Here is a 27,896-nt window from a genome sequence, read left to right as displayed (position 1 = left end):
AACTGGAATCAATCTGCATCACTGCGTTTGACCTCCTTGCGCCTCAGAGCTGGAAGACTGGTTGATTCCACCTTTTATGTCGGGTCACGCTCGAGAGAAGAGGAAAACAGCACAGTAGCAGGGACGCAATCAACCAGGAGACTGATCTCATCAATCACCGCATCATGGTGGAGCCGCCTGCCGTTGCAGGTCGGCCTCAGATGGGCTCCATCCCAGCTGCTTGTCCTCTGGCAGGGGGGGTTAGAAACCAAGGTACGGCTGTTGGAGCGCTGCGATGCCAAACATATTTTTCAATTGATAGCCGCTGATAGCAAGGTTTGTCCAGCGGTGGAGAGATTTGAGAAACAGAATCCAGTTTCAGGTGCGAACCCTCAACATGCCGCAGCTGTGAGGTCATGGCTGCAGGCGGAAAAACAGTGGAGATGAAACAGGAGTCGTGATACTTCAAGCTCCATGAAGAGGTTTGACAAGTGAAGCCCTCTGACTGAAACTATCGTTCTTGGCTGCGCCACAGTGGGGTCAGGGGTCACTTGCGAGTTCTGCTAGAAACATTTTTTTAAATGTTCTTCCACACTGTTATGCCATTTCATTTCTTATTCTGACAAGTGAGAAGTCATTGTTGGCACCGTCAGTCCTTTATACGTGCAGCGACAGACGGAGGCAAGAGACAAGAGACAAGCTTCTTCCTCACGCTGTAAAACACAACTCTGGACACTGAGATGAAAAATTACAGACAGAAATAAGCCACAGATGAAAGAGATAATAAAGATGATATCTTTATCAAAAGATTTCTGGAGTCAACATTTGCACAGCAAACTAAGAGGAACAATCCATCTTCGTGAGGTTGATATGAAAAAATATTTTCTTTTGGAGTTCAATCTCCACAAGTTGACGTCGCTGAGTCAGAAACGCCTCCACACCAAACCTCCCTATTGGATCCCAGCGACAACAATGTTTACATCAGAGTTAGAAAGTTTGAGTCGTAAACCTGCCCACCTCCATGGTCCAGCGGGAGGTTCAGGTTCAGTGTGACCCGTGTTTTCTTGACAACATTCTGCTGATCATCAGGATGTTCAGGTCCATTTTTTCAGATATTTAGAACTTATTTTCCGTGTCAAAGCAACACGAGATTTTCATGAATCCAGGTTTCTTCAGGTTATCAGAGTTTGAAGGTCCAGTGCCAAGCTGTCTGCTGAGTCAGGGTGTTTAGAGGTAGAGTCCTCCCTGTGGGCGCTAAACGCCATCGTTCTTCTCCTGCTTCTCTCCTCGGCACAGCAGCCAAACCACTGACAGCAGGTAGAGTCCCAGACAGGCCAGGAAGTCGTAACGCTGTGCCACAGTCACAAACACTCCTAACAGAGAGGCGCACAGGAGGCCTCTGGAGATGCTGCTGCACGAGAAGCTCTGGCTCCAGCCCAGGTCTCGCTGTCCGTTGCACGCCGGCGGCTCTTCCAGGTTCTGCTCCTGCACGCAGCCCAGGTTCTGCTCCTCATCCAGAGACTCGCTGATGATGGGCATGGACGTCAGCTTGCTCCTGCGGACGGACAGTCTCTTGCTGGCGCCCGCGTCTCGGTTCGGCTCTTTGACGGTCGCGGTGTGAGCCACACGCAGGCAGTGCATGTAAAGCTCCACCTCGTCGCCCGAGTCCGACTCAGATGACTCGCTATCTGGGCTCATCTGGTCTTCTGACTCCACCCACACGTCGTCTTCAGCGATGAAGCCCTCCTCACCCTCATGGTTCATCTGAGCAGGACGACTCTCCGTCGGTGTGACCAACGGCTCCGGCGTCTTCTCCACTCTGGACTCTTTCTGGTCTTCTTCCACCCCTCTTGCTTCTTCTTCCACCCCTGGCGTCTTCAGTCCAAACCTCAATGTCTCCTCCGCAGCTTTGTTGTCGACTGGCTGCATGGGCTTCTCCAAACCCTGAAGTCCTCTCCCTCCAGCAGAAGCCTCTGCCTCCTGGTTTGCCGTCAGAATGTCTTCCTCATTCACGCTCTTGAGGACCGTCTTGCTTTGGCGAAATTTGACCCTAGGTGTCTCACTCTTGCTGTCTAACTTGCTCTTATCCTCAACCACCATCAGGTTTTGTTCCGCTGGAGCTTGTGAGCTTGGATCCACCTCAGCCGTGTCCCTCTGAGTCATCACCTCTTCTTCAGCTGCTTGTTTGCTTGGAGTGGAGCCATTTTGTGTGCTTCCTACTGGACCTTCCATCTCGTTTCCCGACGTCACGTCACTGCTGCTTCCTCCAGGTGCTTTATCTGTCGGACGAACATCTGTGACCGTTTTCGTCCTCCTGGTTTTGATTCTTGGCTTTTCCACTAACAGCTTCTCTTCATGTCTTGGCTTGAGCTCGGCCTGCAGCATCTCTGGATCCAAGGTCATTTCCTCTGACTCTCGTTGTCTCAACACTGTTGCCCGCAGCTTCTCATCCATCTCCGTCATCGCTTTCATGTCTCCCTCCTCAGCTGTGGCGACCAGCTCCAGAGTCTCTGTGGCACTTCCTGTTCTGTCCTGCCCGACGCCAGGGGCTTCCTGAACCTCTGGATTCATCTTCACCTCTGGTTCCTCTGTTTTAAGTCTCTGTCCCTGACCCTCACTGATGCGTGTGTCTCCTTCACTGTGAAGATCTTCTCTGCTCTTCTCACTCAGTCTTGGTGCTGCAGTGATGGACGTTTCTTCATCCAACCCCTCGGCACTAGGATCTTCTGGATCTTCCTCTCCTGCTACCTTTTCCACTTTGGTTGCTGGAATCCTCCTCTCACTGGGTTCAGATCTGTTGATGACTTTGGTCCTCCTGACGTGGACTCCAGGTTTGTCTGTGACTCCATGCTGTTCCTCTTTGTCATCTCTCATCTCTTCAGATCTTAAGTCCATCGTGTTTTGTGCATCCCACGCTGTGTCTCTGCTAACATCAAGTGGGGCCGTGTTCCCTTCTGGATTGCTGCGTATGATTCCGTTCTGAGCGCTCCACTCATGTTCCGTCACACTTTCCTGCATCTTGTCAGCCAACTTTGTTCTACTAGTATCTCCTGTATCCCGCTGTTGCTTCGGCTCATGAACAGGACTCTTCTCTGTGACTCCAGGCTCTGACTCGTGTGTTTGATCCACCGGTTGCTTTTTCTTTGTTGTTTTCGACCTCCTGGTCTTGACACTGGGGGTTTCTTCTCGACCCAGCGTACTCATGTTGTCGGCCTCCGGAATGATTCGATCTTTTAGCGTCTCCTCACCATGTTCCAAGCTTCTTCCTGGACCCACTTCTTGCTCCTTGTTTCTCTCAGGAGCTTCTTTGTTGCCGATTTTCACTTCAGCCTCTTGAAGAATGTCCGATTGTGTTTCCTGGCAGAGCCGTTCTTCATCCGCCTGGGCTCCAGGTCTTTTCAATCCTGACCCTGGACCTTCTGAAGTCTGCGGCTCTTGACCCACCACCAAACATGTCTCTGTCTTTTTCATCCTGGTTTTAGTTCTCGGGGTTTCTGCTAAGGTGGACTTCATCTCGTGATCTGCAGTCTGGACATGGTGTTTCAACATGGCGCCCGTCTTCTGCTCTCCCAGCTTCACCTGTTGTGTTGTCCGGTGTTTTCCTTCACCGTCACCCACCTCTGCTGAAGCTCCGAGCTCCAGACTCTCCTGTGACAGTCGGTTTTCTGGGGCAGGCTTCATGTGACCTGCACCTTTGCTCTTCTTTGCCCTCCTGGCTTTGACTCTCGGGGTGTCATCCAGCGCCTGCTTCCTCTCTGTGGCTTTATGCTCAGTCACGTCAGTCCTCAGAATTTCTTCCACGATTTGCTCCTCAACTTTCTTTCTGTGTTTTCCATCCTCATTGTTGAATCTTATTTCAGCCTGCAGAAGGTCGACCAGTGCTGATGGTCCTCTCCCATCCTCGTCTTTTCCTAGCTGATCCTCTGGCTCATGGCCTGCGCTTGAATTTGTCTGTTTCTCTGTGGTTTCTTCTTGACCTGACGTCTTCTGCTGTGGTTCACTTTTCACAAACGTTTTTCCGACTTCTTCCTTTCGTACTGGACAGTCAGATGCAACCACTTCATTAGGCAGCTTAGTCTTCCTGCTCCTGACTCTCGTGGTTTCTCCCACTACTTCTTGTCGACTCAGCTCTTTCTCAGGCTCATGATCCGGCTCTGTCCCTTGGATTTTCTCCTCAAGTGTTCCGGCTTCTTCACAGATCTTCATGTCATCATCACTGACGCCAACATGCCGTTCATCATCTGCACTCGATGACCTTGCCTCCGGTGTGGACCAGATCATCTTCTGCTCTTTCTGAGCATCAGACTCTGGCTTTAGCTCTGCAACTCCTCTCATCTTTCTTGACTTCCTGGTCTTGATTCTCGGAGCTTCTCGTTGTTGAGACTGTTGCTGATCTTCTCTCTTCACTGAAGCTTCCTCTTCATCTTTTACCCGCCGCTCTAGACTCAAGTCTTCTTGTTTTACTGCCTCCTCTTCATTCTTTGGGCTTGTTTCCTGTGTATCGACCAGGTCTTCTTCTTCACCTCCTCGCTCAGTCACTGGTGTCCGAGTCGATGGTTCTGGTTTCACCTTTGACCCCGGCTCTTCGGTTGTAGCTCCTTCATCTCCTGCTGAAACTTCATGATTCATGATTTCGACCTCTGGCACCTGCTCTTTGGCTGCTGCCTGCTCTAGAATGTGTTCCTCCAATGTTGCACTGTGTGTTTGATCTGCTGTGTCCAAGACAGTTCCCGTCAGCACATGTTGGAGGTCTTCTAGATCCATCACGGCCTTCATTTCTTCAACCACATCCGATTTTTCTGTGTTTAATTTGGTCTTCTCAAAGGTGTCTACGTCCATTGGGCTCTCAAATGTATCTTCCTCCATCATCTCTTGCTCTTGTTCTTCCCTGCAAACTCTCTGCATTTCAGCTTCTCCTTCCTTCTCAGTAGCCATCTTCTCATCTTCATCCTTCCCCAACAGTTCCAGATGCTCCACCAGGTCCTGTTTGACCTTGAGAACACTAGTTGTTTCTGCCACTTCCATCTCCAGCTGAGTCTCCAAACCCATCATTTCTCCACAGGTCTCTCCAGATTCTTCTGCTCCGTTCTGGACCTGAAGAATCTGGCCTGGATCTGCCTGGTCTCCGACTGTCATCGCTTCATCTCTGCTGATTCCTGTTGCACCACCGCTGTATGTCTCCACCCTGGTCATGTTATTCTCTTGATAGCCATTGGTCACTTGAGTTCCACGAATGCTTCGTTCCTCTGATACTCTATTGTCTCCACCGGTCAATTTTTCTTCTGCTTCCCTCGTCGTCTTCGCCTCAGAATCTTTCTTCATCTCCAACTCTTCACCAGAAGCACCATCTTCCTCTGACATCAAACCTGGACCCACCTCCTCAGACTCCCTCCCACTAGTTACCAAGACGCTCTCTTCCTCTTCTGCCACCATCAACTCCCAGTCTTTGACCTCAGCCGGTTCCTCCTCAGGAAGGTTACAGTTCCCATCACAAGTTTTGATCCAACCACCTTCTTCCTCTTCTTCTCCTTTACAAGAGCATGTGGAAGTATCTTCTACCCTGATATCTATCTGAATGCCCAGGGCTCCACCTAATGGTGGACCTGACTCTTCTAAAGCCGGTCCAGACATTTGTAGCTCTTCAGAACCAAATGTAAACTGACTGACAGTTTCCGGTTCAGCATTTGGACTGGTCTCTGAGGAGGACTCGGTTTGTGGCAGATCTTCTGTCCACTCCTGGCTGTTGCTCACAGATTTCTCATCAGAAGGTTCTGGAGTTACCTTCTGTGGTCCACCCCTATGGTCAGAGTTGTTGAAGAAACTCGTGTCTTCAGTTGAAGGACTTGGACTAGGTCTGAAGTCTGGTGTCACTGTGAGATCCTCCTGACCGACGAGAACATGGTGGACTGTCGTTTCGTCCATTACTGAAGAGTGTTTATCCAGAGTCAGGCCAAAGGTCAGATCATCCTTGTGTCCCTGGGGGGTGGAGCTCTGGAAGGGGTTCCCAGAATCTGCATTTAAACCAAAGCCACCTGTTCTTGCGTCATCAGTGGACGAGCAACTGAGATCCACCACATGATTTGAATCTGGGTCCGAAGGCTGCATCATGAAAACCTGCCGGTACAGAGGGGCGACCACAGTTCCGAAGGTGGCGCTGATGCTCTGGCTAGCTGGGACGTCTCTGCCGCCCGAGCTTTCTTCAGCGAGTGACTCCGCTACAGACGGACCAAGGATCCGTGTCGCGTCAGCTTGGTCCGGAAACATGGAGTCTGGTGCCGAGTTTTCTTCCACCGGAGACGTTTGCTCCTCACTCATCCCTGAGGTTCCCAGCTGTCCAGTGAGCAGGTCGCTCTCACTTCTGCCAGCCAACTGTTCCCTCACACGAGCCATCCGAGCCGCCTTCCTGCGACTCCTCTGCCGGGAGTTCCGTCTGCTGTCAGTCTGTCGGGCGACACGACAAAGAGACGCTGAGAGCTGTGAGGTGACGACAAGAAAAGCTGTTGACAGACAGGTAGCGCCTGTCAGGCCACGGCCACACGCCAATGGTCCTCAACCAGGTTTAAACCACTTTGTTCCATTGAGGTCTTTCAATAGATAAATCCTTTTCAAACATTCATGTACACTTTCCTGTTTCTGCTACAAAGGCTTTTAAACATTTTCTATTTCATCATTTTCACTTTTTAAGCGTGAATTTATAGCCAGATTCATATATTCTGTCACTCAATGCTGCCTTATTTTACCAGTGAAGTGAGTGTTTTGGGACATACATTTTTAACAGAAGAATATCTGGTATCAATATCAGGTTTTCACCTCCACATTATAAACAATCTCTGAGGAAAATGATGTGCTATTTATCTAGTTCACCGTCACCCCTTGCTTTTTGATTCATAAGAAAAATAGAACAATGTACAAAGCCTCACAGTGAAAAGGTTGTAGGTTAGAGTCCTGCTTGAGTCAACCCATGTCCGTCCTCTGTCTAGCTTGTTTGCTTCCACCAGGCACTCCAGTTTCCTCCCACAATCCAAAAACATACAGAGGTGAGGTGACTCTTATTGACCGTGGGTGTGTGTGTGTGTGTGACAGGTTGTTGACCTCAGTTTGACAGCCTCAGTGATACATGAATAAGCAGTGATAGAGTTTTATGAACCCCCAGCTCCCACTAACCTGTGGTTTCGGAGCCTCCTCTCCCTGCCAGCTGAGTTTTCTCTCGGTTGTTGGCGCCTTGTTCACAGGCTCCGCCTCCACAGTCGACGCCTCTGGAGGAGGACAGATCACTCCCAGAGTCTGAGTGGAAACTTGTGTGGATGAGGAGAGTTACCTGCTGGCGTGTGTTCCGGTGACGATGGTTCTGGACCCGATAGGTTTTCAGTCGAGGAGAAGTTCTGACTGTGAATCAACAAAACATAAACGTCAGTGAGAGCTGGGTATCAATGACATAGGTAAACTTTGCTGCGGGTGTTTATATGTCGACTGCACTGAGTAAATACACACAAGTCTGAAGAGGTCAAGTGGATTTAAAGAGAATGACGGTGGGTATAACACAGGACTGTGAGCTCGAGCTAAACCCAACGGTCCAAAACACATGGCTCACCTGAACCAGGACTCTGAACCAAACCGATAGTGACCCACTTATTTGGAAGTCTTCATCCTCAAATTGAGGCTCAACCTCACAGGGACTGGCAAAACAATCCTAACTAAGTCCTCACAAGGAGGTGTGTTTTCAAAAGTTGGTCCCCACAATTATAGATAAACACACTCACACACACACAAACACTCACACACACAAAGTTCAGGGGAAACAAACACAGAGAGAGCTCTGCGAACACACACAGAAAACACTTCAAACCAACACTAGCAAAACTACACACAACACAAAACAACTGAGTTACAAAGCAGCTTCTGAAGGAGTGAGAAGTTCTCAGACCAGAGTGGGAAGCAAAGCAGTGGTGAGGCTCAAACACTGCTGGCAACAAACCCTCCACACAGGACTCACCTGTTGGACTTGAGGCAGCTCTTCTTCTCCCTCGGCGGCCGCTGCGTTCTCCTCCTCCGCTGGCAGAAGATCACGTAGTTCCTGGAGTCGTTGTTGGCCCAGAAGGTCCCCACCGGGGTCTCGTACCTCACGCAGAAGTCCACTCTGGCGTGCTGGTCCACGGAGGGAGGCGCCAGAGTCAGCCTGAAAGCGAAGCGGTCCACCGTCCCCTGGCTGCAGCCCGGGATGTAGTCTGCCAGCAGGTCAAAGTGGCTGGACCAACAGTCCAGCGTGGCCCGGACGTAGACGGCTTTGGTGAAGGAGATGTTGAGGACACAGACTACCCCTCTCAGCACGGAAGTCCCAGGAAGCACCTCGAGGCTCTCCAGCTCCACCTTCTGCTCCTGGACTTTGGTGAGCAGCTCCTCAGGCAGTGGCAAGGAGAAGGTGAGCAGTGAGATGAAGCACTCCTCCGACTCTTGATCCTCAGACGGCTCAGGAACGTCCCAGCAGCCAAACTCCTTCACATGGACTAAGCTGAGGCCTTTGGCGTCGGCGAAGGAAACTCTCCTGGACCCGCTCAGGGGCGGCTCCGGATCGAAGTCGTCCTCGCTGGCAGAGCTCCTCCTGCGAGGCAGCGGGGAAGACTTGGGCCTGATCCCGGGCACCTCCTCGTCCGAGTCCAGGTCCGCTGAGCCGAGGCCCGGCACTGCCAGCAGACCGCCGGGCCCAGGAGGTCCTGCCTGTCCCGCCATGCTGGGGGTGTGAACGGCTGAGTCCGATTCTGGCAGCTGACATTCAGCGTGCGGTGACTTAACAGACGGAGTCCAGTTACAGATGACATTGTCGCCGAGGCTGCAGCCTAAAAATAGGCCGAGAGGGGATCACAACTATGTGGAGGAGCTGAAAGTTCAGCAGGCGGAAATGTCATCCTCATGGCTCCCAGGGCCTCGCAGAGAGTCAGCGACAGAGTGGGGCAAACATTTCCAAACATTCTTTGGAATCCAAATCACAATGAAACCTTGGACTCAGCGCTGCACCGACTCCACACACAGATGTAAAGAAAAACAGACCAAAATAAGCTCAGAAACGGAAAGAAATTTACGAAAGCAGAAGCGCAACACGGTGCAGATGCAACACTCACACAAGAGAAAAGGGAGCAGTGTTGTGTGTAAGAGAGCTGAGCCAGAAGGCAACCGCTCCCTCCGCTGCACCTGTGGTCGTGGACCTGTGGTGCTGAGTCAGCAGTTTACAGTCTTTTTATCTCAGGATTATCTGAGGTTTTTCAGTTTCCTGAGTTTGTCTCCAGCGGGGTCGCACATTCCTGAGCGACTGTTTAATCCCTGATAGGGCGGATGTTTGAGTGTGGAGTGGGTTTGTTTTAGATCGAGTCTCAGATCAGGACCAGAATAAAAGCCCGGTCGCCGGGTCGCCCGAGCAGCACTGATGGAGGAGACCAAGAACGCGGATCCCAAACCCTCCGCCGGCGCCAGCGGTGGCCCCTCGCTCTCCTACGTGGCCCTCATCGCCACGGTCCTCCTGGCCTCGCCGGAGAAGAAGCTCAACCTGCTGTCCATCTACAGGGCCATGGAGGAGCAGTTCCCCCACCTGAGGAGCCGTGGGCCCGGCTGGAGGAACAGCGTCCGCCATAACCTGTCAGTCAACAGCTGCTTCGTGAAGGTGAGTCGCTGCGAGGACGGCAGGGGTCACTACTGGGGGGTCCACCAGGCGCACCTGAGAGACTTCCAGAGGGGCGACTTCAGGCAGTACAGGAGGCCCAGAGGCAGGAGGGACGCTGCAGGGGAGAGAGTGGCGCCACAGCGCCCTCTGGTGGAGCAGCTGAGCCGCCAATGGAGCCCTCAGCTCTGGGCTGGAGAACATCATCATCACCCACTCTGGACATACCTGCCTCAGCCGCTGGGAGAGAGGGTGAGCTGGTGGCAGCCCCCTCTGGTGGTCCGGAGGGACGACCGCTTCCTGAGTCCCCCTCTCATCCCCCTCGCCCCCTCCTGCTGCGCCGCTCCCGTCACAGACTCACTCCACCTGAGGAGGACAGGAGACTTCGCTTATCACTGGTAGATCCTCGTCCAACGTCTGGGATCCAGTTCAACGTGAAAATAAAAGCTTCTGCGCAACAATCATTGAATTGTTATGTTTACAAACATCGCCTGACAACACACGCACACACAGGGCGAGGCAGACGTTCAAGTCACAACGCACAAGAACCACAGGTAAACACAGAGGTGGCAACAGGAACACACTCCTACACAAGGCTTTTGTACACAGAATCAGAAAGATCAGGGAGACACTGACCGACACAACCGACAGGAAACGCACACAGGTTTGTCGCACTATCCTTGAGAGGACCTCTCATGGCCATCACCCTTTCCCCAGCCTCTCCCTCTAAACCTAACCTTCCAAAACACATGGCTCACCTGAACCAGGACTCTGAACCAGACTAAAAAAATACTTTCACTGACGTTTTAACCCTCAAATTGATATGCTTAAACACACACACACACAGATGGTTAAGACATTTTTACGAATGAAAACGCACAGGAATGATACACAGAGCTACACATTTAGTTGCAACACACACTGATATAAACATGAAAAGTAAACGCAATGTACGCAAAGGAACCTCACAACTGGAAAGCTACATTCACCTGAAAACAAAGGAGGACACACACACAAGCTTCACCACAAACACTCAACCAGAGAAACACACACACACACAGGTCAACACTAACCAAAGAAAACCTCACACTCAAGGAGAGCACACAAAAACAAACATGGATATCACATGTATAAACACAGCTGACATTTAATTTGTTCCTTAAATGTTTGTGGTCGAGCACAGACGGACACAATGAAGACACAAAGATGGTTTGGTGTTCAGTGTTTTGTTGGCGCAGCATGGAAGTTACATGTTACAGTCCAGTAGGTGGCAGGAAGTTACCTTGGTAACAACATCTACACTTCATGAAGAAGCCACACACCCATGTGTTTGTGTCTCTATCCTTGTGAGGACAGAAGGCTGCATGGAATAAACACAAACATCAAGAGCAACAATGACACACATAAAACATGAGACACACAGGTGAGGCCACACACACACATATACACACACAAAGGTAGAAAATCCAGTAGTTACACAACTCAGTGTGAGAAGTGGGCGGAGTCATCAGATCATATTTGTCGAGCTGTCAATCAATCTGATGTGAATCTAGTCCGAGAGTGAGCCATAACATGGACGACAGAGCATGTGACCCCCCCACCCCGACCACATGCTTCCCGCGCTCCACTTTGAAGGCCCCTGTGATGAACCTCAGGCGCCACGACGCGGCTGCCATCGAGCAGAAGCGCAGTTTGGAGGCAGGAACATTAAAAATAGAACACGTGTGCGCCGCGCCGCCGTTTCATTAGCGCAGCTGAACCCCGACCCTCTCGGCTAAACGACGTCAACAAACAAAATTAAATCACTTTCATGTATAAAAAGCGCCGACGCGACTGTAAATAACTCTTTGATAAGAGTTTGACAGTCGAGTTAGCGCCGCGGCCGTTTGTTGTTCTGAGATCTCTAAATAAAGTTGCGCGGCTTTGCTCTGCTTTATTGCAGAGCTAACGTCATCCTGGTGCTGTTTCTCCACCTCCACCGCCAAAAACAACATGAGGGCCACGAACCTGCTTCCACCATCTCATCATCTCCACCACTCTTTGATAAATACTAGCAAGCTTTGATACTAGTACTAGTATAGATCTGATCTCAGGTCGTGGGGGCAGCAGCTGCAGCGCAGAGAGCCCGACTTTCCCCTCGCCATACACCTCCAGATCTTCTGAGGGAAGTGCTCAGGGTGCATCTCTTCACGTGGCCCTGGGTCCGACCCTGGACCTCCTCCTAGCTAACACATCAAGAGGGAGGCATCTGGAATCTTTGAGGAACTTCTCTCTCTCTGAGCTGGTTACCTCAGGTGAGAGAGGAAATCCACAGGTCAGTGGAGAGCTTTGCCTTCTGGCTCAGCTCTTTCTACGCCTCTGATCTGTCTTCCTTCTCTCAGGCGTGAACCAGGCCTTGCCCAGATCTCCAGTCTGGACTGGACATTCAGCCCTTTCCTGACGGAGAACAAAGGTCTCCGATTGAGAGGAGCGGAACAAAGTCAGACTCCCTTTGAGTTCCTCATCACGTGACTAACATGTGAGAAACTGATGATCACTATCAGACTTGTGTTGGAGGTGGTTGGTTCTCTGAGAGGAGAGCATCATCACACTCCCCCTCTGACTCCGCCCACTCAGGTGGGACCCTCACACTCTCCTCCAGGATGCTTCACTTGGAGACGTCCGCAGCGACGAGCCGACCTGAACTGACTGGAAGCTCGACTCTGCAGTAAGTTCTGACATTTCTATCCTCTGCATTTCACGTTTCCTTGTTCACTCCTCCGCGACAGACAGAACTCACATTGGAGTTGAGAGCATTGGAACTGACTCACACGGAGTTTCATTTCTCCATTGAAATACAATATTATAAATACAATTTTCAATTAAACGACTACAATCCTGTGTAATAGGTGATATTTTTTAGCAATTTAGAAAGGTCTCGCACATTTTAATGTCTACAATAATTCAGGATATTCTTAACATTCAAATTACACCTGAAAAAGAGCAGATTATTATCAATATTATTATTATTATTATTATTATTATTATTATTATTACTCCTTTACTAGTTCCACACAACGGCATAGTGATTGTGTAATAAACTAAAATGGCTGTTTAAAATAATCCCGATCATGTTTCACAGCATATTTTATTAACTTTCATTCTACATTCAATTAATAACCATTTTTTTCTGATATTCATGAGTGATGTGTTTGCATTTTAGAAACAGTCTTAAAACGAGTTATAAAACTCACTTCTGTTAATTTAAAAAGTCACTAATGTACGCCCAGCTGCAGCTAAGAATCTATAAAAGTGCAGAGAGAATCATATTTTACTCAAAAGTTCCACACAAAAAAAAAATCTGTATTCACTCTGCCGTGACATTTGGGAAAAAAAATAAAAAAATATAAAAAATAATGTATATAATATATTAAAATATATAATATTTATATTTAAAATGTATTTGAAATATATATTTGTGCCAACTGAGAAGAAGGTTTAGGAGTTTAAGTTAATATGATCATATAAAAAGTCAAAATGATGAGATGAAGCTGCCAAAAAGAAGAAATGATAACAGGTAAACGGGCGTTATGATTCGGAGAGACTGCATTTAAGTGCTGATGGAGAGGCTGCAAGGAACTGATTTGGTTTCTCAGCTGCTTTTAGAAAATATATATTTTTTAAATATAAAAAAAAAAACGGAATAATTATTTTTCATGCTTAGATTTGCAAAATATGACGTTTTATCTTGTTATTTTGACTTTCTAAAAATAAAAAATATATACATTTTGACCTGATAAATGCATCATGTTTCATGGCGTCCATATTTTCAGTCAGTATAGTTTTACTCAGGATTAGAACTAGGATTCCAGGCAGTTATACTGAGTTCATTTGTGTTGGTTTGAATCAAGTCCGGTAGTTTTAACGTACCTGAGCATGGAGGAGTTGAAGGTGGAGGAGGAAGGTAGAGGAGAAGTGGGAGCAGTCAGAGCAGCAGAGAGACGGGGGCATCGAGTCGGGTGCAGGGGCGAGCCTTCACACAGCTCCACCTTCAACCAAACAGACGCAGGGGTCAAGTGACAGCAAGAAGAGTGTGTGTATGAGGTGCTTCAGTGTGGCTCCTCTGCTTACAGCCGTGGCGCTGGGATGCCCGAGTCTCCTGTCAGTCCTGCAGCTGAACGTCAAACGGCAGCCAGCAGCCTCCTGAGCCGCACAGAGGAGCCGGCGGCTAATGGGGACTCGTGCGGCGGCGTGAGCCGAGGAAGCTGCCAGAGTCTCCCCCACAAACAGGTGCCTTCACCCCGCCCTTCACAGAGAGACGCTCGGGTTTGGACGTCCTTGACAGGTGTGGAGGTTTCACGCTGAGCTGACACACGCCACTCTGGGTTGTTGGACTGAGGAAGAGCTGCAGAAGTCGAGGTCCTCAGTGGAGACAGAAAAACCAAGCACATCATTGACAGTTCATGCTGAAGGCAGATGTTCTCACCACAGCTTCTGCCGATGTCATCAGCAGAAGAATCATTTTACAAGGCAGAAGAAGTAAAGCTACATTTCAAGACGTGTGTCCTTTGTGTGTGGCACTCTGGTTTCCTCCCATTAATGACCTGTCCCACACCTCTCACCCCAGGTAGCTGGGATGGACTGAAGAAAAGTTCTAGGTGACAGCGCTCTCTAGCGGTGAACAGTGTAGCAAGCGCCTCGAGTGTCCAGATGAGAACTTTATGAGGATATAATAAGAAATAAATGTAAAGTTAGGGAGCCGACTTTCTCAAGTCTCTCGAGGATGGCGGACCGGGTTGTTATTCGTCGAGTGTTTGGCGTCATTAACAGCCGTTCACTTCTATTAGGAGCCACAACAAGCGTGTAATTGTTCTGCTAATTAAACGCTCCGCTCCATCTCCCACCTTGTTAGCACCGAGTCGCGCTGACCATGATGGGTTTGTCTAAACTCTCACCTCTCGCATCCCCCCGAAGGTTCTCCTGGCCATGATGTCTCCTCAGCAGGTGCAGCAGCTTCTCTCCTCCAACCAGCTGCAGAGGCTGATCCAGCACAAGCAGCAGGCTCTTCTCCTGCAGCAGGTGACAAGAGGAACATCAGCCTCACCCGGCCTCCAAACTGATCCCCAGTCCTTCTTTTCCAGCAACATCTGAAGGAGTTCTACAAGAAGCAGCAGCAGTTTCACCTGCAGCTGCTTCAGCAGCCGCGCAGGAAAGCCAAAGAGGTGAGAGGTCAGAGACGCTGGTCCGCTCACGGCCTGACGGTGTTTCCTCACCAGCTCTCGGGTCACCACCTGCTCCTCCAGCAGCTCCTGCACCTCCAGCAGCAGCAGCAGCAGCAGCAGGTTCTCCACAGCCAGCGAGCCGCCCGGTCCTCTCCTGCGCCTCCATCAGGTCGACGCCAGCTCAGCGCTTCCTCAAACTCAAACACACAGCGACAGTTATAGATAAGCATGCAGCACATTCTTCTCTCATTTTATATATTTGTCGTCTTTAAATAGCAAAGATCCTTTGATCCCTTTTACATGTGTTGCTTTAACTATCGGTGTTTATCCATACATGTTTGAACATATTGCTTCCTTTTAAATCAGACCCCCCCCATTCATTTGCAGATTTTATTATTAAAATAAACAATTGTCTAATTGTATAATTGACATTTTTATTTTTCAAAGAAATGCAACTACATTTTTCAATTGGCCAAAAATAATTAGGTTTATTATGTATTTATTTTATTTATTCACATTATTGCAGTGATTTTGATGCATTAGTCTCCATATTTTATCTTGTTTTTCAGCATTTATTATATTTTTTAAAATAATGTTAATATTCACATATGTAAATATGTTGCATTTTATAACATGTATTTAAACATTTGAGGTGTGTGAGAGCCATATACTTACTATCATATGTCATACACTGTCATCATGTATTGAAACATATGATAAATTTATATTTAAGTTTGTTCAACTATTTGTCAGAAAATGAATTCATGATAACATATTATACACAATATTCAACACATGCATATTCATTCAGGCATAGCTGGGGATATTTTGTTTAAAATATGAATGAATTCAAGAAATGTGTTTTGATCAATTCATGTATTTAGTAATAAATACACTTTTATTTTAAATGATTTTAAATTTGACCACAGTATTTACTTAAACATTTTTTTCTTTTTTATTGTACAATGTGTTTCCATATTTTTATTATTGTATTTTATGAAGAAATACATTTTTTTAAGTAAACACTATATGACAGATTAATTTTGAAATGTTATTTCTATTTTTGGCTCTCAGTTTCTCTCAGCTGTGCGGAGATGCAGCAGCTCTGGAAAGAGTTGACCAACGAGGCGACGGAAGACAAGACGTTGCTGAAGTCCGAACAGAACCAGCCACGTGGCGACACAAACCCGCCCCAGAAGAGGCCGACTGCTGATCCGGAGTCTCTGGAGCGGACAGACAGGTGAGACATGGTGAAATGTGGGTGTGATTCGGCTCTTCATGTTCTGCCTCTCCACCTCCAGCGCTCTGACCGCAGACCTCACTCGAGCTCTCTACGGGCACGGAGTCTGCACCTGGCCCGGGTGCGAGTCCGTCTGCGAGAGCATCAGCCAGTTCACCAGGTAGGACCTCTTGAGCTAGCCAGGGCGCTAGTGTCGCTCACCATGGCCTGTTTGCAGGCACCTGAGCAGCGAACACACTCTGGACGACAGAAGCACAGCACAGTGCAGAGTCCAGATGCAAGTGGTTCACCAGCTGGAGCTCCAGGTCAGCTTCAGTCTTGACCCCGGGATCTGAACTTCTGGCTCCGGAATCATGACTCACTTCCCTGTCTCACAGCTTTGCAAAGAGCGGGAGCGACTGCGGGCGATGATGGCTCACCTCCATCTCCCGACCCTCGACTCTACGTCACCCCCTGCTGTTCCCTCGCCTCCCTCCGCTGACCTGCAGCCCTCACAGGTACAGTGTTGACCTTCACTTTCCTCACATACATGGTCACCAGCTTTGGAGTGATCCATAGAACACGTGCTTGTCTGTCTGGATTCTCTTCGAGAGAGAAGCTCAGTCACCCAAGGGAGACTCAGAGGAGAACATCTGCTCCTCCAGGTGGAGACATCTGAGGTGGCTCATGTCAGGTGTCTCCTGCTCTGGGACACAAATCCAAGTGACACAAGTGACCTGGGAACACCTCGACTACACCTGAAGAGCCGGAGGAGGTTCCACAGCAGAGCAACTGAGGAAGCAAATGGCTCCTCCTGTTTTTATTCGGGACATGTTGTGATAATGAACAAAGCTAATCATCCGTTAATCTGCCGAGAATCGCTCCACAATCACAGCAATTTCACAGTGATGGACTGTGTAATGGACTCCCCTCTGGTGGAGTCACCTCCGCAGAGCCGCATCCGATCGCTTAGTTCCACCCGTCTGGACCCTCCCGCCGCCTTCTGTGGCTCAGCTTTTGTTCACTTGGGTTTCAGCTCAGCGACTCGACCCCACAGCCTCCCGTCACACTGACCCCCGGCGACGAGGACGACTCGCGCACCACCTCAGCTCTGAGGCGACGACATCATCCCTCAGTCTTCAGCCTGTCTTCAGGTGACCTCACTGTCTGTCCCTAATATTCTGGGGTTTACAGTCTAACTCTTCCACAGAGAGCGAACTGAGCCTGTACAAGAACACGGACATCAGACCTCCGTTCACCTACGCCACTCTGATAAGACAGGTCTGAAAATGTTCAATACCACACAATCATGTGGTTCATGTGTGTTATTTTCCTTTTGTTCATCAAATATTACAGTACACGCAGTCAAACCAAAAACTATATGTATTCATAATACTGTTTTTATTTATTTGAAATATTTTATAACAGAAGTGTTTAAATTGCATTTACCCAGATATTATTTTCACGTACATGTTATTTATATATTAGAGCAATTTCAAAATCAATTTCATCGTATATTTTTATTAATTATATTTAAAATCGAATTAAAATAATTTCAGTAATAAACCTTAAAGCAGATAGGAGTGTTTTATTATTATTATTACCATCATCATTAATAACAACAACAGCAATAATAATAAAAATAATGTGTTCTGACATTGCCTTTTCATTTTTTTTTCAATTACAGTACAATTATTTTTCAACTTTATTTTGAATACATCTAATGATGTTCTTCATTCTACTTGCAGTTGAGTTACTTTTGTTATGGAATTCCTGTTTGGATTTCATTTCCATTTCACAAGACTTTCAATCGAGTTATTACATTAATTTGATCTTGAATCTTTGAGCTTTTGTTTTCTTCTTCAGTTGTGCTTTCTTATTTCATGTAAAATTCAAATACTTTACCGGTATTAACATAAAGTTATGTCATGATAATTTCATTTAAATTCCTGTTAATATCTGTAATGTATTTACACTAAGGACAACTCACTGTGACTCCTTGCTGTGACTCGTCAGGCCATCATGGAGTCGACAGACATGCAACTGACCCTGAATGAGATCTACACCTGGTTCACGCGCACCTTCGCCTATTTCCGGAGGAACGCGGCGACCTGGAAGGTTGCGGAGCTGCGATCACAAACTCCAAAGGATTTTCTCAAAAGAGTTGAACTCACTCGCTGACGTGTCTCTGTCTCAGAACGCGGTGCGTCACAACCTGAGTCTCCACAAATGCTTTGTCCGGGTGGAGAACCTGAAGGGAGCCGTGTGGACGGTGGACGAGCTGGAGTACCAGAGGAGACGGTCGCAGAGGGTCGCAGGGTACGACCCTCCATCATCACGGTCTGTTGAAGTACACGTGGCTTCTGCAGATCAAACAAAAACTTAAAATAATCGAGTACGAAAACACAACCACACACAACAACAGACTCATTCAAGAGAAAACATACACTCTCACACACTATGTTTCTATCTCACACTACTATCCTTGTGAGGACCTCTCATGGTCATGACCCTTTCCCCAGCCTCTCCCCCTAAACCTAAACATCCAAACGAATAGCTAACCTGAACCGTGACTCTCAACCAAACTTAGAACCTTTTATAATGACCCAGTTATTTTGAAGTCCCCCCCCCACACACACACACACTAGCAAAGCAAACCATGTGTGTGTGTTTGGTGGCAGGAGTCCGACCATGCTGAAGAGTGTGTCCGCCAGTCTCGGCTTTGGCAGCGTTCTAGCCGCACGACTGCAGGTGAGTCCCTGAAGCTTTCTCAGCTCTGGTTGGCAGCTTTGACTCAGAGTCTTCCCTGCAGACTGCTCTGAAGGGGGCACCGCCACTGGACCTGAAGACAGAGTGTGCCAGCAGACAGAGGGGAACACCAGAGAACCCCGCTGACCCAGAAGGTCCACCTGAGCAGCAGTGAGTCTCAGTGGATCTGCAGAGCCTCAGCTGCCAGTGCTCTCAGCAGGCTCTCTCTCCTCAGATGCTTCATCGGTGACAAATCAGCGTGCCGGGCCGAGCGAGAGCGTCTGGTACCAGCTGTGACCCTGCAGCTGGACGTGGACCAGAACCTGTTTGACCTGGAGTGAACCTGGAGAGTCTGAGAAAGCAGAGGTGAAGCCTGTGACCCCAGAAGCTCTGGAACCTTGTGTGTTTGTTCTACTGATGGAGAGATGTTCCAACAGTGATCACAACATCCGTCCACTGACCTCACATCAAACCCCGGCTGAAACTCACTGCTACTGTAACAACTACAAATACCATTGCTACTCTGTCTACTATGACAAGTACTACTACTGCAGCTAGTACTACCTAAATAATAACCTACTCAGTACCAAGAGTAATACTGCTGAGAATACAAATACAACTACCACCACCACTACTTCTACTGCCACTCCTACTACTACTCCATCACACCAGTAATTTTCCTTCTCCATAGTAAAAACTCATCCATCTCACTCAACACAATTAAATGTCTAGTAATTCCTCAGTACTGCTGCATCTATTACAACGACCAGTACGACCATTACTACCATTAGTACTATTGCAAGTACCAGGTTATTGGAACATGCATTAAGCAAAAAGTTAACTTCAGTATTAAAAGTATTAAAAATACTACCAGCATCGCCACTAACAGAGAATATATCTGTTTAAAAAAACACTGTCGTAACTGATGCATTTGTACCTAGCTGGGACACAGGTCAAACATCAAATACATAATCGGAATGACAGCTAAAATACTGATTAAAGTGAGTGTGATTACTTTTTGTTTTTGTACTGATCATCAGAATATTACAGGTTGTAGTGAAGATCTGTGGTTCATGTTGTTGTCCCGATGTCTCTGTGAAATACAGTATGTATGAAAATTGTCGTCATCGACATGATCTATGTTTGCACCTCAGTTCATGTGTCAAACCAAGTTTACTGTACACTTTAGTGTGCGTTTTCTGGGCTTTTTCCAGAATAGAAGAATAAATTTGTTTTCCTGAATCGACACGCTTCACTACCAACTTTGTTTCACACGATTACACGCAAGTACTGGATGAAGTCTCTTGAGTCCTTAGAAGTTTCCCCAAAACAAATAAAGCATAAAAATAAAGCATACGATCACAATACAGTAATTACATAAATAATGATAATATTGAGCATATTAACTCATGAATTTGTATTTTTTCTATTTAAAAATGTCAAATTAGTGGAATTACATAATGTAATTATATAATTCCAAACTAGAAAGGCAAATCAATGAAGAGCAGTAACACAAATCCTGCTCCAAATAATGATAGAAACTATAGCTAAAATCATAATAATATGAATTAAATAAAACAAAAACAAAGCCATGGCTGCGTGATTCTAAAATGTATTTAACTTAAGGCTAAGTTAAACACTGAGTGTTAAACACTTGAGAGTGAAGCTGCATCAGTGCAGCAAAGTTTTAACGCGATCGTCATCTCAGCGGGGAAACAAAGCCTCACAATCAAAAACAGCGTCTCCGGGCTGCTGTTTTGACTAATGTCAGTAATTGTCTGTGCTGATAACGAGTTAGCGTCGCCTCTCAGCGCTCCCTTTGATTCGCCGTCAGCACGTTGGGCGACATTCTAGCGGTTCACTGACGGAGAGTTGAGGCGACGTCAACAGTCGCGCTAATGTGCCTCTTTGAAGTGCCAAAGTCTCGGTGAGAAGCTGGCAAGTCGGAGTGTTCCTGAACGCATCGCGGCTGACAGCCGGCGTTAAGAAATGGGCGGGGCTCATTCGTCAAGTGATGACGAGGAAGTCCTGAAACCTGTGTTTGAAAATATGGTCGTTTTGATCGAATATCTGTGAGAGGTGAACCAGAAACCGCCTCGACAGGGAGCTGTCGGGCACCTGAACGTCACCATGTTGACAATGACCTATATATATAACACTTGATCAGCATCATACTGAAGCCATCTGAGGGTCTGTGTTACATAAGCTGTGCTCAGCACAGCCTGAAAGCTGATACAAGGAGGGATGGCAAGTGGAACTGAACAGCCTGTGGAGCAACCGACTGGTCTCTCTGGGTCAGAGCGGTAATGCAGCAAACACGCCACCAACATATCAGCCCCTATATCTTTCCATTAATACTGTCCCAGCTACACAGGGTGAGACGCAAAGGACACCCTGGACGGGACTCAAACCCACCACAAGGCGCATCTCGACCCACACACACACAAGGATACTTAAGAATCACCAATTAACCTCTGCATGTTTGGGCGTTGTGGGAGGAAAACGGAGTGGTCTGGGAACCCCCGAAAAGCACTATCAGTGATGTTATTATGGAAACTAGAAAAGGGATTTTACGCTCTCACAATTACCTCTGACACACTTGTGGGGCATGTAGCTCCATTGTGTTAACTGAGGACAAGCAGGACACACAAGCACAAACACACCTCCGAGTGGAAGGGAACAGTCACTTGCTGGACAACAATAGTATCCGTCAGCAGGTTGTTACGTCGGGTCTCGCTGCTGGACTTCCTGAACCCAAGAGCAGAAGAAAGTCAGAGGGACTGTTCAGTTTCATCATGAAGTCCTGACATGTTGGCGCCTCAGACACCAGCAAGAGAAGAACCAGAAGAGCCGGCAACCTCTTCTCCAGGCAAGTCACCGGCAGCTGATCAAGTTGTTGTGTCAGTTGGTTTTGAAAGAGACAAGATATTTCTCATTTTTTGTCGTTTATGAAAATATTTCACTGAATATTCTGACTTGCATGCAGATTTTCTTTTTGAAATAGTTATGATCTTCATTTTTATTTTAACTCGACAACTTAGTTCAACTGAGACTTCGTAATTTTTTGTCCACCAAATAATTTCAAAAGCTTTGGGAACAATAGGTCCAAGGAATATCACTTGCATTATGCATTATATTATTGCACTGTTGGTGCTCCTTATTTTTATACTTTTCATCCATAACACTCTCTGAGTGGATGTAAGTTCATATTTCAGTCATGGTATTAACATTTTATTTTTTTATTTTGGATTGAAAACAATTTGCTTATTTACATGACATGGAGCCTCTTATAACATGAGTTAAGTTATTCAGTAAGACGACTAAACATTACATATTGAAGTTAGTATTTACTAAATGGTGAGCTGAAATCCAGAACATTTTTCATTTTTGGAATTTGAATTTAAAAGTAGTTCATTGATTGTTTGTGTCACTGTGACCTGACTTCACATGCACAACTCTTAACTTCAAAATGGAATAGATAAATGATGAAGTGGAACAAAGAGAAGACCGGTACAAGAGGTGATGCAAAAACCCTGGACTGGATTTGATGGAACGTCTACAGTGATCACAACCTGTAATCTTCAATACAATCACAGCTCTGTCGCTCTGTTGGTTTTTCTTTTTTATCAAGGTACAATAAGATCTGTTGAGGAAGTCAGTCCAGCATGTGAGCCAGCGGGCAGAGGACAACCCGACCCGGACGACCTCATCAGCTGTGAGTGTAAACCGTGACTCACTTGTGTTAAATATACGTGTATGACCTTTTCTCTTAAACCTGCATTCTTTAGATCAAACTAAGTCATAACATTTTGACCACACGCCTAACTTCATGAGAGGACAGTTCATTATTTTATGAACATACTTGATGGCCTTTTCACAATTTAACAGCCAGGAATTTCAACTAAATTCTCATAGTTACATTTGCAGAGTTCTGGCAGCTACTATTTCATCACATATTTAGATTAAATGAAATTAAATTGAAACACCGGAAAAAGTTCACTGGAATTCAAAGGTTTTTTGGTTTTATTAAATTTTTCTTTTGGGAAAATGTATCTCTGCATTCGTTAGGACTTATATGACAAGATAGAATTTTTGCACTTTTCATGACAGCTGCATATCCTTTACTTTATCTTCACCATGGTAAACAATAGTTTCCTGGCATGATAGTCCTAGGCAGAGTTAGGGAGGAAGGATGGAGTTCACTCGTGGAGAGGTGAGGCAGTGTTGGACCAAGAATGTTGGATGAGGAAGTCTAGTGAAGTTCATGATGAAGGGAGACGTGTAGGTGGAGGACCATCTGTGACAAATGAACGAAGAAAAGGAAATACATGCCCCTCCAACAGACAGTTGAAGGACTTGCTTCGTGGTTCCAGGTCAGCCACAATCAGCCACTAACTTCTCCAGGGCCACATCAGGTTCTAATCTTTGCGACGCCCAGAAGCCCACCTGCCCGAGATGTGGCCTAGCAGTCCCAGGCCAGCCACGGCCTCCAACCTCTCCACACTTGCCCCGACTTCAGCAGTCCAGCTCATCTGTCAACAGAAGCAGGAGCAGCGTGGTCGGCTCACAGCAGCTCACTGACGCCCCTGGTGGTAGGTCCTCCACTCATGATCCCGTCTTATGCATCGACGCCCATTTGACAGACGTTCGGACGTCAAACTGGGACACATCTCAAGAGAAGACCGCAGCAGGAAGCAGGTTCGGCTTCAAACCCATAGCTATCAGGCCGGCCCTGGCTATGACTATCGTGGCTCGCCACTTGTGCATTCCACCACCGTGTCTCGTGAGACTTCTCACAGAACGCAATAGACATGTTTACATACTGCCACACCTTTCCGCTTGTTTCGTTCTTCAAACCTGAACTGCTCCTTCAGATGAATAAAGTAATCTGATCCATAAACAACAAAACAACATTTGTGTCTTCACAAAAGTTTACAGCTGCACTTTCTTCCAGTTTTATCAAAGCGTGTGCGCGGGGCTTCTTTGTTTATCCGTGTTGTATCTTCTGTGAAGTTTCGCAGCAATAAAGCCTGGTTTTCATCTCGGCGCAGGTATTAGCATACGCTATGCGTGTGAGCGCGCGGTTATAGCAGGACAACGCTAACCCCACTCCCCAGGGAATTCCTCCGTCTCCCTCTCATGTACTTTCGTGAGTAAACAGGATAAAACGAGTGGATTTGCATGAGCGGCTCCGGCACCAGGATGAAAAAACCAGCTTGCAGTCGGGGGCAGCGCGAACACACCAGCGGGGTTAATGTATGCAATGTTGCGCGCCGCTAATTTGGGCTGTTGAGCAATTATGGCGTGACAGATTCTTCCTTGTTGTTGTTCATCACTGGGAGCCTCACTGGCCTTCTGGATTCTCCCATGGGAGGAGAGCGTGGTGATTAACACAGTCTTGATCAGCAGTGGAGACACTCTGAAGTCCTTGTTGTTAGAACAAACACGTGGAGGGTTAATTTTGGGTTAATGGATTTAATCACGACGTTTGATGGTGAGCGATTAGACGCGATGTTTGGCCGCGACCCCTGATGTTTGTGTGTCTCTCTGATCAGACTGGTGTGTTCACCTGCTGCTGGCGTGTCTCTCCTGTCACGGCGCGGTGATGCTTCTGGGCCTGCTGGAGGCCGGCGGCGCCTGCTGTGACTCCCTCTGCTCCTGCTGCTGCCACGCCTGTGCACGCTGCTGCTCCTCTGTGCAGGAGGTGCCGATGGAGGAGCTCAACTGCGATGCCCACTGCCACTCGGTCCTGTTCGAGTCCTGCTGCGAGCCCACGGAGTGTCTGGAGTTTTGTCTGGAGTGCTGCGAGATTTGCCACCGTAGTTAAAGGCAGAATTCAGACTTTTGACTCATTGACTTTTTGACTCTTACCCACAAAGAGGGACTTGCTTCTTCGACTGCAGAAGACTGGTGCCATGAGGAGAATCATGTTCCCAAAAATAGATCTGGTTTCCAACAAAAGTGTGTGTGTGTGTGTGTGTGTGACAGATGAGTGTCCTGTGAAGGGTTGACTGTTTTCCACAAGTCACCTTTGAGTACATCTAAGAATTTATCTGTTAAAAAAATAATATTTAAGGCCTGACAATACCAAAGAATTTCATTGACGTAGCTGCAGAGTTCCATGCTTTCATCCCCGGAATGAAGTCGCATCAAACTCCGTCACACAGCAGCGAACGTCATCAAGACCAGTTCATTTCATGATGTATTAAACACAGTATATAGTACTGTCAACAGATTAGAATAGTTAATGTTGTTTAATCGCACAGCAGAGTTAACTTGCCATTACTCACAAATGAATCACTATCTATTCTACATTAAACAAAAATTTTAGCGAGGCAAGAGTAAAATTTGAGAGGCTAGATGGAGATGGTTTGGACATGTACAGAGGAGAGAGAGCCAGTACATTGGTAGATGAAGATGTTGAGGTTGGAACTGCCAGGCAGAAGGTGGAGAGGAAGGCCAAAGAGGAGATTGATGGAGGTGGTGAAGAGGACATGAGGTTTGTAGGTTTGAGAGAAGAGGAAGCAGAGGACAGGGTGAGATGGAGGCGGATGACCTGCTGTAGCCACCCCTGAAGGGAGAAGCCTAAAGAGAAAGAAGAAGAAGAATCATGAGTTAACTATTACGATTAAATGAGATTTCAAATTTCAGGTCGGGTTCCCACTAAAACCTTAGATTATCGGCAGGCTTCAGTTTTTTAGGCAGCTACAGGTTTGCAGGGCAGGAAAGACTGTTACAGGTCAGGTACCCACTAAAACCATAGATGGCGCAAGGCAGGGTCCTCCTACTAATGTTCCTCTGATGCAGACCAAATGGATCGCCACGGTATCGAGGCTCTGGAACACAACTTAGACTAAACAGCCAAACAGAACACTTGCAAACATTAAGTTACATGAAACGACATTGCCCAAACGCAACCTCGGCGCTCAGAGGGTGGAGCTCTCTGCTCCGTTCTGTGCGACACTTCATGTTACCAGATTGCTGGTTTGACTTTTCTCTCAGCAGCTGTTTGCAGCTAAAGAACGGGGCGACACAACACCTGTCATCGTCCCGCTTGATTCCTCGCGTTTGTCATGTGAAGCACTTAGAACATAAAAGAATCCCCCATCTATCCAGATCCAGGAGATCCAAGCGGCTTCCTTTATCGCTATCATGACGGATGACAGCAGAGAGGCAGAGTAAACAGCCAAAAATAAAACAGTTGAGACGAGGCTGTCAGACCTGGTACAGTGAGCCAAGAGACTCATTTAAATCACGCCGCAGCCAGTAAATCAAATTTAAGTATCTCTTTTGCCCACAACACGCTCGTTATTCCGCTGGTGACAAGATGCAGAAGTGATGTCTAATTTGGAGCGCGGCGAGCAAACACTAACATATAAACATCCAGGTTTGTTCCACTTGTCCCCTTCGATTTGTTCAACCTCTTTATCCACGGCCGCCAACAACGTTGAGTGATGCACATGCTCGCGCTGCAGCAGGGTAAGTCAGCCCTTGAAATTGAAATTGTTTTCGGAATACTTGATTGGCATTTTTGTGAAAAATGTGAGTCGCCAAAGCCGATAAAAACGTCTCGACCTGAGTGCCAAGTTTGGCTTGGTGTAAACGTTGATGACATGATGGGCACGATAAAGTCCTCCGATGGAGAAACAACAGTGCTGCCAAATTTACTAAAGGTCAAACCGATAAAGTCTAAAAAATCTTTTCGTAAAGAAGAACCACAGTTCATGCACTGTCTCAACAAGAGAAGGAACAATTTTGGATCAGGAAAAAGTACATTTTAATCCCATTATGAGGCCAATGTGTCAAGAATACTGAAGCGAAGGGAAAAAAGAAACCTTACAATTCCTATCAGATATTAAAAAGAAAAAAGTCAGATCTTGTTTCCAACGTTTACACCAGGGGTCACGGCAAACTATTCCAGAAAGGGCCACAGTGACCAAGAAGAAGAAGACACAGCTTCACCAACCAGGTGATCTGTTAACAGTGACTGTCAGTCAGCTGCTGGTCGTGCAAGGTTTGCTTTAGCCATTACAGTTGGACATTTGCTCGTGTGTCTCAGAAGTAACCAGACTGAAGGGAAAGGAGCTTTGTCAAGTACTAAAGACCCAGAGCAGATTCTTCTGCAAAAGCAGCACATGGGCAGTTTCAAAGCTGAATGATGAGAAGAGAGAAGAGAAGAGGCCAAGTTGAGAAATGGCAGGGTGTGTTGCCAACTTTCAGGAGGTTTTCCCAGGAACATGCAATGGGAAAAACCCTACTGGACACTGGGCACACAGGTTATCTTACCAATCTGCAATGGATGGATCACAGTGCGACCAGGTAGGTGTATCACTATTCTAGGAAAGATTGGCATCGCCATGTTAGAAGTTGACTAGTGTCTCTATTAAGAAGAAATAGGGCATTTCAGAGCTAACGTAAGGTCAGAGAGGAGAAGAAGACAATCGATCATCGCTGGCTGTGGGACGTCCTTTGATTGTGAACTATCAGATGACATGCATTCCTGTGCCAAAAAAGCAAAAAGAAAAGCAAACGGGGTGTGATAAAACAACTTTCAGGAGGTTTTTCAAGGGACCTGCAATGGGCACGCCAAAGGCCAGGCATGTGGGTCAAGTCTCAAGTCGAAGGGTTGCTCAAGAAGGGGTGCCCCTTCAAGATGAGCAAAGGAAGCTTGGCGTCACAATGATATCGTAGCTTCAATGTGTCAGGGTGTTCAAAAGCTTTATCAGCACTAATGTCTCTAACCACCTGGCAACTCAGTGTCAATCTTCTGTGTGACAGTCAACGTTGGATAAATACTCGACGGCCGTCAAACGTACAAATAAGTCGTCCTGTTCAGCTGACAACCCTGTAACATGTCAGAGGCTCGAGGGTAAAATCTCAACATTGTTTTTCTGAAGAGCTGCCTCGGAGTGTTGGACTGGCAAGTCTGAGATAACAAGTCCGGGCGTCGTTGACAGTGGACGACCCGGCGACAAGCCGTTTGTTTTAAACCTGCTTTTCAAAAAAAAAAAACAAACCCTTTCAACAATCTCTCTCGCTTCAGAAGGCGTCTTCTCGTGTTCCTGCCTCCCCGCAACGCTCGGTGACAACAGTTGTAACC

The 27,896-nt window shown here is 47.2% G+C and overlaps 2 protein-coding genes across 2 annotated transcripts; one reads left to right on the top strand and one right to left on the bottom strand.

Moving 5' to 3' along the window:
* Positions 1 to 674: 674 nt before the first annotated feature.
* Positions 675 to 9,291, bottom strand: LOC128771148 (uncharacterized). The gene is made up of 4 exons (XM_053886326.1): positions 7,973 to 9,291; positions 7,298 to 7,365; positions 7,144 to 7,235; positions 675 to 6,420 (listed from the first exon to the last, which is right to left on the bottom strand). Exons 1-4 carry the CDS (start codon positions 8,704 to 8,706, stop codon positions 1,234 to 1,236), a joined length of 6,081 nt encoding a protein of 2,026 aa, XP_053742301.1. The 5' UTR covers positions 8,707 to 9,291; the 3' UTR covers positions 675 to 1,233.
* A 4,462-nt stretch (positions 9,292 to 13,753) lies between these two features.
* Positions 13,754 to 19,137, top strand: LOC128771408 (forkhead box protein P2-like). The gene is made up of 14 exons (XM_053886828.1): positions 13,754 to 13,897; positions 14,582 to 14,686; positions 14,749 to 14,836; positions 15,904 to 16,069; positions 16,131 to 16,229; positions 16,287 to 16,374; positions 16,447 to 16,566; positions 17,085 to 17,202; positions 17,259 to 17,329; positions 18,065 to 18,166; positions 18,246 to 18,367; positions 18,730 to 18,799; positions 18,861 to 18,967; positions 19,032 to 19,137. Exons 1-14 carry the CDS (start codon positions 13,754 to 13,756, stop codon positions 19,135 to 19,137), a joined length of 1,506 nt encoding a protein of 501 aa, XP_053742803.1.
* The last annotated feature ends 8,759 nt before the right edge of the window (positions 19,138 to 27,896 follow it).

The sequence above is a fragment of the Synchiropus splendidus genome, chromosome 14 (assembly GCF_027744825.2).
Source record: "Synchiropus splendidus isolate RoL2022-P1 chromosome 14, RoL_Sspl_1.0, whole genome shotgun sequence".
NCBI classification, from domain to species: domain Eukaryota; kingdom Metazoa; phylum Chordata; class Actinopteri; order Syngnathiformes; family Callionymidae; genus Synchiropus; species Synchiropus splendidus.
Note: the sequence above shows the minus strand (reverse complement) of the source record. Positions and strands in the feature narration are given on the sequence as shown.

Bases quoted from the DNA above. Each gene is read 5' to 3' on its own strand.
- LOC128771148 (XM_053886326.1), bottom strand. From the start codon at position 8,706: ATGGCGGGACAGGCAGGACCTCCTGGGCCCGGCGGTCTGCTGGCAGTG. The intron at 7,366-7,972 runs GTGAGTCCTGTG...GTTGATTCACAG, and splicing joins AGCTGCCTCAAGTCCAACAG to TCAGAACTTCTCCTCGACTG. The intron at 7,236-7,297 runs GTAACTCTCCTC...GTCCTCCTCCAG, and splicing joins ACCGGAACACACGCCAGCAG to AGGCGTCGACTGTGGAGGCG.
- LOC128771408 (XM_053886828.1), top strand. From the start codon at position 13,754: ATGCCCGAGTCTCCTGTCAGTCCTGCAGCTGAACGTCAAACGGCAGCC. The intron at 16,567-17,084 runs GTACAGTGTTGA...CTTGGGTTTCAG, and splicing joins CTGACCTGCAGCCCTCACAG to CTCAGCGACTCGACCCCACA. The intron at 18,167-18,245 runs GTTGCGGAGCTG...TCTCTGTCTCAG, and splicing joins GGAACGCGGCGACCTGGAAG to AACGCGGTGCGTCACAACCT.